The sequence below is a fragment of the Camellia sinensis genome, chromosome 15 (genome assembly GCF_055761805.1).
Source record: "Camellia sinensis isolate YWXY chromosome 15, ASM5576180v1, whole genome shotgun sequence".
In the NCBI taxonomy this organism is placed as follows: Eukaryota; Viridiplantae; Streptophyta; class Magnoliopsida; order Ericales; family Theaceae; genus Camellia; species Camellia sinensis.
Window position 1 is genome coordinate 9,673,085 of NC_138975.1, and position 10,687 is coordinate 9,683,771.

The window sequence follows — 10,687 nt, forward strand, 5'->3', positions numbered from 1 at the left end:
AACAAAGGTTTCCCCCTTGGTTAGATGGCTACTTTAAAGGAGTTGGCTCTCCCCGAGGACTCAACTCTCTGAGGTAACAGTCTCCTCGTCCTGCCATTCCCTCCCTCTCCAAGCCAGTCCGAGGACGAAGCAGAATCCGAGGATCAGGCTGAGGCCGAGAAGATCGAAGAAGCTACTGGGGCCAAGTCCCCAACTCTGAATGAGCAAGTCTTGTACTTGATTCAGGACGAAGAGGATGAAGTCTCTAAAGATGCCTCATCCCAGAAATCAGCCTCCGAGGTGCCAATCACCGAGAAGAGCATCAATCAGACTCTACGAGAGATCGACGCCAAGCTTAAGGCTGAGAAGGCTACCGAGAAGGGCTCACAGTTGTCTTCTGAGGCTAAGACACAACCAACTGTTGGCACCGAGTAGTCCATTTTGATGTTTTTCTTTATTTCTTGTACCTTGTACTTTTTTTTACTTTTGAAACAATGTTAGCTTTAATTTGGCCAACATGCCACCTTTGTAATCCGAACAAGTAATCCCTTTGTAGGCCGAAGTACCCTTTTTCATCTTTGAATGCAAGTTCAACTTCGTCTTTCAAATGGTTGTATGTTTGTCTTTCCTTTTCTGCCTTGTGTGATTTCGTACTTAGAATATTTTGCATGTTTTCAGTTGATGCCTTTTAGCTATATAATCTCCTCAGATTAACATACTTCGGATATTTCTACTGAATGTTTATCTCGGCCTTGTCTTAGTACTTGAAAAACATTGTAAGAAAGTTTTCTCAAGTGTTTATCTAAAACATGCCACTTCACTTTCAGCTATCAAGACTTTTGTCTTCCATTATTTTCCAAGTCTTAACAACATGGTAATCTCAGCAAGTACGTAGGTACTTCTTTCAACATAACCTCAGCTTAACTTCAACTTGTAAATTTAAAATTTCAACAAGTGTTAAACCAATTTCCTTTGAACATGACCTCGGCTTAACTTCAACTTATAAATTTTTCTTTAAATTTCAACAAGTGTTAAACCAACTTTAGTTTGTAAATTCCAACTTCCAAGCATTTATTCTCCAACTGTCTGCCCCCTAATGTGAACTTAAAGTTCCACTTGGGTTCTCATCAAGCATGTGGCTATGTCCTTGTTGCCGAGATCAAGTTCAAACAAAGACTGACCGAGGTTATCAACCTTGGTCTCTCTGTTAATCTAACTAATATGTACTTGGTGTCATTCAAAGTTTTCTGTTGACACAACAAATTTAGATTAATTCAACTTAGTTCAACTTGATTATATGCAAGTATAATTCAACTTTGTCATAGAAACATCGCTAACTTAGTTCAACTTTATTATATGGAAGTATAATTCAACTCTGCCATATAATAAGTCTAAGTTATTCGTCATATTTCAATCAGAAACGTCGCCAACTTAGTTCAACTCTATTATATGCAAGTATAATTTAACTCTGCCATATAATAAGTCTAAGTTATTCATCATGTTTCAATCAGAAACATCGCTAAGTGACTGGTCAATCCTTTTATACAAGTTTGAAATAAAAAATCGAGCTAAAATTTTATTAATTACTTCGGCTAATAACAGAAAAACTTAAAAATAAAAAGAAATCTTAATGATAGAAAAACTTCAGGTTACAAGTATTCCAAGGTCTTGGCAACTCTTTGCCTTCACTGTCTTCAAGCCGATATGCCCCATTACCCAGGACCGAGATGATTCTATAAAGTCCTTCCAAATTTGGGCCAAGCTTGCCCTCTTTATGATCTTTCTTGTTGCCAATGATCTTTCTCAAGACGAGGTCCCCAACTTGAAACTCTCGTGGGTTGACCTTTTTGTTATAAGCATTGGCAAGCTGCTGCTAGTATGCCCCCAGCTGAATTGCTGCCTTTTCCCTCATTTCCTCTAATAGATCCAGATCTCAAGCTAAAAATGCATCATTAGTGTCATTCTCCATTCTCTAGGTTCTGATCCCTGGGATGCCGACCTCTAATGGGATTACTGCCTCTGTGCCATAAGCCATGGCAAATGGGGATTCTCCAGTTGATCTTCTCGGCGTAGTCCGATATGCCCAGAGTACACTGGGCAACTCATCCACCCACTTTTCCTTTGCTGCTTCCAGCCTCTTCTTAATCTCATCTAATGTAGTTTTGTTGGATGCTTCTGCATGTCCATTGCTTTGAGGGAAGCTTGGAATGGAATAGTAGTTCTTGATCTTGTAATTTGCATAGAACCTCTTGATTAGCTTACTGTTAAACTACGTACCATTGTCTGCTATTATTACTCTTGGGGTCCCAAACCTAGAGATGATGTTCTTCTATATGAAGTTTCTTACATCAATGTCACAAATCTTTGCAAGGGGTTCAGCTTCAACCCACTTGGCGAAGTAATCTGTTGCCACCAACAATAACTTTTTTTGTCCAGTTGCTTGAGGCAGTTGTCCAACAAGATCCATGCCCCATTGGGCAAATGGCCAGGTACTGGACACTGGGTTCAAATCTGTTGCTGGTTGGTGTATCAAAAGTGCAAACCTCTGACACTTCTCACACTTTCTGAAATAGGCTTCAGCATCTTTCTGCATATAGGGCCACCAGTACCCCTGAGTAATGGCCTTATGAACAAGTGACCTGCCCCCAGTGTGACTTCCACATACTCCTTCATATATCTCATACAAGAAGTTTTCAATTTGTAAATGATGTACACATCTTAAAAGAGGTCCAATAAAGATCTTCTGTAGAGATGTGCTTCTACTGTCAGACTGAATCTTGCTGACTTCAGTCTAATCTTTTGTGCTTCTTTATGATCATCTGGCAGTTTTCCCTTTTTAAGGAATACTATTATTGCATCTATCTAGCTTGGTCGCATCTCCACACACACTGCTTCATGCTCTGTGTTTAGTGGTTCTACACTTGGACCTGGCAAGTAGTCAACCATTATTGTCATTGTCTCTCCTAGTTTTATTGTACTAGCTAGGTTAGCCAAGGCATCGGCATGGTTGTTGTCATCTCGGCCGACTTGATGTAGTCGGCAATTTTGGAACAATGCCATCAGTCTGCCCACCTCCTTTACTTAGGCCATCATCCTTTCATCTCGGGCTGCATATTCGTCTGTTGCCTAGTTGACGATAAGCTGGGAGTCACAGAAGACCATTACCTCGTCGGCTTCCATTATTGCCGCCAACTTTAATACTGCGATCAGTGCTTCATACTCTGCTTCGTTGTTTGAGACCTTAAACCCCAAATGAATGGATTGTTCCAGCATCTGCCCATCCGGTAATACTAGCACTACTCCAGCCCCCGCTCTTTATCGGTTTGAACTTCCATCAACAAACAGGCGGAAGAAGTCGCCAACGTAAATACTGCAGGGCCTGAGTTTCTCTTCTTTCCTCTATTTTGCTATCCCCAGCTGGGTTTCTCTTTGTTCACCGGGACATCGCGTATGTCGACTCAACGGAGCCCGATGTATGATAGCGCCTGGTGTGAACTCAACCACGAAGTCGGCCAAAACTTGGCCTTTGATTGTTATTCTGGGTCTGAATGTCAGGTCATATTGGTCTAACACCACTGCCCATCTGGCTATCCTGCCTGTCAGATCTCCTTGCTGCAGTAGGGGCTTCAAAGGATGCTCAGTTTACACCACAATCTTATGGGCTTGAAAGTAGTGATTTAGCTTCTTGAAGGCCATTATTAGAGCCAGTGTCAACTTCTCCAAGGATAGGTATCTGGTCTCTGCATCCATTAGGGTTTTACTTACGTAGTAAACTGCCCTCTGTTCTCCTTTATCTTCCCTGATTATTACTACACTTGCTGCATGCTCTGAGACCGCCAAGTATAAGAACAGCTCCTCTTCAGGTACTGGATTTGAGAGAACTGGAGCTGTGGTCAACTGTTTCTTTAAGTCGGTCAAGGCGACTTCGCACTCCTCTATACATAAGAAGTCTGTGGATTTTTTTACTAGACTGAAGAAAGGTTTGCATTTATCAGAACTTCTGCTTATGAATCTATTTAGGGCTGCAACCCTTCCAGTCAACATCTGCACTTGCTTTGCCGACGTTGGGCTCTCTAACTCCAGAATGGCCTTGATTTGATCCGAGCTTGCCTCAATGCCCTTTCTAGTGACCAAGTATCCCAGGAATTTTCCTAACCCAACTCCAAATGCACACTTCGATGCATTGAGTCGGAGCTAAAATGTCCTTAGGGTGTCAAAGACTGTCTTTAGGTCAGCCAGATGATCTTCAAGTTCCTTGGTCTTCACGACCATGTCATCAATGTATACCTCCACTGTTTTGCCTATTAGATGCCTGAATGTAGCGACCCTAATTTTCTTAAGTCATTATTTATTATTATGATTATTTTTATCTTATTTTATTTTTAGCTTTATTAATTATGTGGATCCGTGAGAATTTAATGTGTTGTTTAGTTAATTTAATGTGATATTTAAATAGTTTAATGTGGTATTTAATTATATATAATTAATCTGAATCTTTATATTTATATATTCATTTACACATATAAAAAAAAAGAGGGTGTTGCATGTATTGTTTTTATAAAATATATTTATATATGTTGTAGTTATTTAATGACATAAAATATATATCATATTTATTTAAGTTACATTTATATTGTATTTGTATTATATAATATAATAGTCATTAGGTCATTGAATATATAATATAATCTATTAGGTTTACACTACAAAAAAAATTGTTTTTTGCGACGGCAAAACGCCGTCGCAAATAATCCAAACGCCGTCTCAAAAGCTATTTGCGACGGTAATTTTTTTTTTTTGCGACGGCAAGTAGGGGTCGCAACAGGGGGAGTTGCAAAAGACCTTTAGCGACGGCACTTGCCGTCGCCATTGTTTTTGCGACGGGAATATTTCTTTTTTGCGACGGCAAATATCTGTCGCCGATAGTGGATGAAGATCTGGGCTTTTTGCGACGGCACAAGCTTTTCGTCGCTAATGAGATTTTGCCGACGGCAAAATTCCGTCGCAAAAAATGCCGTCGCAAAAAATGTTGACTATTGGCGACGGCAATTTCACCGTCGCTAAAGCCTTGTTTCTCAAATAAATTCAACACCTTTTGCGACGGTATGGCTGCCGTCGCAAAAAAGCCTGGCACAGCTTTTTTTTTTTTTTTTTTGCGACGGGGTGTTCTGCCGTCTCAAAAAAAATTACAAAAAACAAAAATCCCTGTTTTACAATTATTTAAAATATAAAAATAACCTGTAATGTTGGCAAATGATATAATAATATAAATACATAAATAAAATAACTAATGTTGGCAAATGAAAAATAGCTTAAAAAAAATCAAGAAATGACATAATAATATAAATCCATACATAAACAAAAGTTGGCAAATGATAAAAATTCCTAATGTTGGTCACATAATACATACATAATGTTGGTCACAAATTTAAATAACATAAATCAAAATCAAAACCAAAAGTTTTCGTCTTGATTCATTCATGAGTTACAAAAACAGAAGTTGGTCATAATCTTTACGCGCCCACATTCCACGCGAAGCAAACGGCTACTCAGGAAATATCTGAAAAAAACAAAATAAAAATAATTAATAACAATATAATGGTGGTAATATTTTAATTACAGAAAAATATAAAAAAATTAACTACCATATAATTAGAAAGATAGTTTAGTGAAATTCGGCTCTAACTCCCAAACCGGGAACCCGATTTGAGCCCCGTCTTCTCCCACAAGTCTCTCGTGCCTAGGCGGTCGTGTGTGCCAAATTTCGTGGTAAACCGACGCCGTTTGGTGATTTTGGGGCGTTAACTCCTCAAATTCAAGTTTCTTAAGAAACTAGTTTGCCTAAAGTGAAATCTGCTCTAACTCCCAAATCGGGAACCCGATTCGAGCCCCGTCTTCTCCCACAAGTCTCTCGTGCCTAGGCGGTCGTGTGTGCCACGTTTCGTGGTAAACCGATGCCGTTTGGTGATTTTGGGGCGTTAACTCCTCGAATTCAACTTTCTTAAGGAACTAGTTTACCTAAAGTGAAATCCGGCTCTAACTCCCAAACCGGGAACCCAATTCGAGCCCCGTCTTCTCCCACAAGTCTCTCGTGCCTAGGCGGTCGTGTGTGCCAAGTTTCGTGCTAAACCGACGCCTTTTGGTGATTTTGGGGCGTTAACTCCTCGAATTCAAGTTTCTTAAGGAATTAGTTTGCCTAAAGTGAAATCCGGCTCAAACTCCCAAACCGGGAACCCGATTCGAGCCCCGTCTTCTCCCACAAGTCTCTCGTGCCTAGGCGGTCGTGTGTGCCAAGTTTCGTGGTAAACCGACGCCGTTTGGTGATTTTAGGGCGTTAACTCCTCGAATTCAAGCTTCTTAAGGAACTAGTTTGCCTAAAGTGAAATCCGGCTCTAACTCCCAAACCAGGAACCCGATTCGAGCCCCGTCTTCTCCCACAAGTCTCTCGTGCCTAGGCGGTCGTGTGTGCCAAGTTTTGTGCTGAACCAACGCCGTTTGGTGATTTTGGGGCGTTAACTCTTCGAATTCAAGTTTCTTAAGGAACTAGTTTGCCTAAAGTGAAATCCGGCTCTAACTCCCAAACCGGGAACTCGATTCGAGCCCCGTCTTCTCCCACAAGTCTCTCGTGCCTAGGCAGTCGTGTGTGCCAAGTTTCGTGGTAAACCGACGCCGTTTGGTGATTTTTGGGTGTTAACTCCTCGAATTCAAGTTTCTTAAGGAACTAGTTTGCCTAAAGTGAAATCCGGCTCAAACTCTCAAACCGGGAACCCGATTCGAGCCCCGTCTTCTCCCACAAGTCTCTCGTGCCTAGGCGGTCGTGTGTGCCAAGTTTCGTGGTAAACCGACGCCGTTTGGTGATTTTGGGGCGTTAACTCCTCGAATTCAAGTTTCTTAAGGAACTAGTTTGCCTAAAGTGAAATCCGGCTCTAACTCCCAAACCGGGAACCCGATTCGAGCTCCGTCTTCTCCCACAAGTCTCTCGTGCCTAGGCGGTCGTGTGTGCCAAGTTTCGTGGTAAACCGACGCCGTTTGGTGATTTTGGGGCGTTAACTCCTCGAATTCAAGTTTCTTAAGGAACTAGTTTGCCTAAAGTGAAATCCGGCTCTAACTCCCAAACCGGGAACCCGATTCGAGCCCTGTCTTCTCCCACAAGTCTCTCGTGCCTAGGCGGTCGTGTGTGCCAAGTTTCGTGGTAAACCGACGCCGTTTGGTGATTTTGGGGCGTTAACTCTTCGAATTCAAGTTTCTTAAAGAACTAGTTTGCCTAAAGTGAAATCCGGCTCTAACTCCCAAACCGGGAACCCGATTCGAGCCCCGTCTTCTCCCACAAGTCTCTCGTGCCTAGGCGGTCGTGTGTGCCAAGTTTCGTGCTGAACCAACGCCGTTTGGTGATTTTGAGGCGTTAACTCCTCGAATTCAAGTTTCTTAAGGAACTAGTTTGCCTAAAGTGAAATCCGGCTCAAACTCCCAAACCGGGAACCCGATTCGAGCCCCGTCTTCTCCCACAAGTCTCTCGTGCCTAGGCGGTCATGTGTGCCAAGTTTCGTGGTAAACCGATGCCGTTTGGTGATTTTGGGGCGTAAACTCCTCGAATTCAAGTTTCTTAAGGAACTAGTTTGCCTAAAGTGAAATCCGGCTCTAACTCCCAAACCGGGAACCCGATTCGAGCCCCGTCTTCTCCCACAAGTCTCTCGTGCCTAGGCGGTCATGTGTGCCAAGTTTCGTGGTAAACCGACGCCGTTTGGTGATTTTGGGGCGTTAACTCCTCGAATTCAAGTTTCTTAAGGAACTAGTTTGCCTAAAGTGAAATCCGGCCCTAACTCCCAAACTGGGAACCCGATTCGAGCCCTGTCTTCTCCCACAAGTCTCTCGTGCCTAGGCGGTCGTGTGTGCCAAGTTTCGTGGTAAACCGACGCCGTTTGGTGATTTTGGGGCGTTAACTCTTCGAATTCAAGTTTCTTAAAGAACTAGTTTGCCTAAAGTGAAATCCGGCTCTAACTCCCAAACCGGGAACCCGATTCGAGCCCCGTCTTCTCCCACAAGTCTCTCGTGCCTAGGCGGTCGTGTGTGCCAAGTTTCGTGCTGAACCAACGCCGTTTGGTGATTTTGAGGCGTTAACTCCTCGAATTCAAGTTTCTTAAGGAACTAGTTTGCCTAAAGTGAAATCCGGCTCTAACTCCCAAGCCGGGAACCCGATTCGAGCCCCGTTTTCTCCCGCAAGTCTCTCGTGCCTAGGCGGTCGTGTGTGCCAAGTTTCGTGGTAAACCGATGCCGTTTGGTGATTTTGGGGCGTAAACTCCTCGAATTCAAGTTTCTTAAGGAACTAGTTTGCCTAAAGTGAAATCCGGCTCAAACTCCCAAACCGGGAACCCGATTCGAGCTCCGTCTTCTCCTACAAGTCTCTCGTTCCTAGGCGGTCGTGTGTGCCAAGTTTCGTGGTAAACCGACGCCGTTTGGTGATTTTGGGGCGTTAACTCCTCGAATTCAACTTTCTTAAGGAACTAGTTTGCCTAAAGTGAAATCCGGCTCTAACTCCCAAACCGGGAACCCGATTCGAGCCCCGTCTTCTCCCACAAGTCTCCTGTGCCTAGGCGGTCGTGTGTGCCATGTTTCGTGGTAAACCGATGCCGTTTGGTGATTTTGGGGCGTTAACTCCTCGAATTCAAGTTTCTTAAGGAACTAGTTTGCCTAAAGTGAAATCCTGCTCTAACTCCCAAACCGGGAACCCGACTCGAGCCCCGTCTTCTCCCACAAGTCTCTCGTGCCTAGGCGGTCGTGTGTGCCAAGTTTCGTTGTAAACCGACGCCGTTTGGTGATTTTGGGGCGTTAACTCCTCGAATTCAAGTTTCTTAAGGAACTAGTTTGCCTAAAGTGAAATCCGGCTCTAACTCCCAAACTGAGAACCCGATTCGAGCCCCGTCTTCTCCCACAAGTCTCTCGTGCCTAGGCGGTTATGTGTGCCAAGTTTCGTGCTAAACCGACGCCGTTTGGTGATTTTGGGGCGTTAACTCCTCGAATTCAAGTTTCTTAAGGAACTAGTTTGCCTAAAGTGAAATCCGGCTCTAACTCCCAAACCGGGAACCCGATTCGAGCCCCGTCTTCTCCCACAAGTCTCTCGTGCCTAGGCGGTCGTGTGTGCCAAGTTTCATGCTAAACCGACGCCGTTTGGTGATTTTGGGGCGTTAACTCAAAATTATGCAAAGATACATTTTAGCTTAGAATGCAAAGATACATTTTATACCTGATCTTCTGGTGGTGGTGTATATGGATTCTCGTCTTCTGCAGATTCCCTAAATGCCCGGTGGCCACTCGATGCATCAGGAGCCTATGATAGTCAATACATAATGTGGTAATCATATTTGAATTTTATACATAATCTTGTGTGAAAATTGAACTATCAAACAATTTAATTTATATCGAACCTGTCTGTTGGGATCCACACTTGCCCCCTGTGACACTAAGGCCATCATCTCAGCTCTCATCTGCTGTAAATGTGTAGAGAACTCTGCTCGCAGTTCCTTCCTCAACTCATCCCTTAGCTCTGCACGAACCTTCTGCGTGATCTGATCAATAGTCGATGGCTGGGGTGTTGATTGTGATGGCCCAGCACCATCTTTATACACCGCTCTCCGAGGCACAATTCTCCCGTATGTGCGACAATATCCATGTCCGTCATGACCTATCAACTCATGGAAAATGGCATTCCTAGCCGCCAAAGTCCGACCATCCTCAGGTAGCATAGAGAGTTGACGATTAAACTCATCCTGTATTGAATAAGACATACAAGTATATGCCAAATTAAGATGGTTGACACACAAAAAATAAACTTTAAATACAATCAAAGGTGTTTGGAAACTACCAAGGTCTGAATAACCTCTGGGTCATCCACTCTACGTGTCATAAGCCAAACATTCATCTTATCAGTAGACTCCCCCTTACTGGTCATCTGCATTTTTTTAGAAATATGAAAATTAGAATGTAAATAATTTGTAAATGTACAATGTTTATTTATATACAAAAATAAAACAATAAAATGTAAACCTCATGCCGTATCTGAGAGAAAGTAGTACGTCCTGTGGTATGAGCTATGCCGTGAGCTCGCTGATTTTTAGCGTTCCTACTTGCGATTTTCTATAACAGGTTCGACAAATGTGAGTATGTAAATATGATTTGTATGTTTACATATCATAAATATAACTTATTTGTATACCTCAGCATCGGAAGTACGCCAATACTCCATAAGTTCTTCCCACTGGCTTGGCACAATGTGCATAGGAACATCATCCTTCAGATTTGGATCAGAACTTCTAGGCTTGAAATACTTAGCCTTAAGCTTGTTCTTGTGATCCTTCCATATGCTATTGCAGTTTTTCATGCAGATTGGCTTGTACTCCTCTGGACATATATTCAAATTGTCCTATAAAACACAATTTCAAAGTTTAAAAAATAATAACACAATTTTGGAATTCGAATTTGTGGACAAAAATATACTTTTACCTTCACATCCTTCCAGATAGCATCAATAATATCATCAGGCACATTGTTCCAGTCAAGAAAAGTAAGAGGAACAATGTTACCATTCCGCACAATAATGCCAAGCTGAGTAGTTAACTTAGCCACGTTATCCCCTATTGGGCAGTAATTTCCATCAAATTGTATGTCTAGCTTTTTACCAGTACCCCACTCTTTAATGCCCTTGGCACATCCT

The 10,687-nt window shown here is 42.6% G+C and overlaps 1 protein-coding gene across 1 annotated transcript; it reads right to left on the reverse strand.

Annotated features, from left to right (window-relative positions):
- Positions 1 to 5,524: 5,524 nt before the first annotated feature.
- Positions 5,525 to 10,040, reverse strand: LOC114267485 (uncharacterized). Its single transcript, XM_082908004.1, has 5 exons — positions 10,021 to 10,040; positions 9,839 to 9,925; positions 9,402 to 9,743; positions 9,221 to 9,304; positions 5,525 to 5,539 (listed from the first exon to the last, which is right to left on the reverse strand). Exons 2-5 carry the CDS (start codon positions 9,923 to 9,925, stop codon positions 5,525 to 5,527), a joined length of 528 nt encoding a protein of 175 aa, XP_082764130.1. The 5' UTR covers positions 10,021 to 10,040.
- Positions 10,041 to 10,687: the final 647 nt, after the last annotated feature.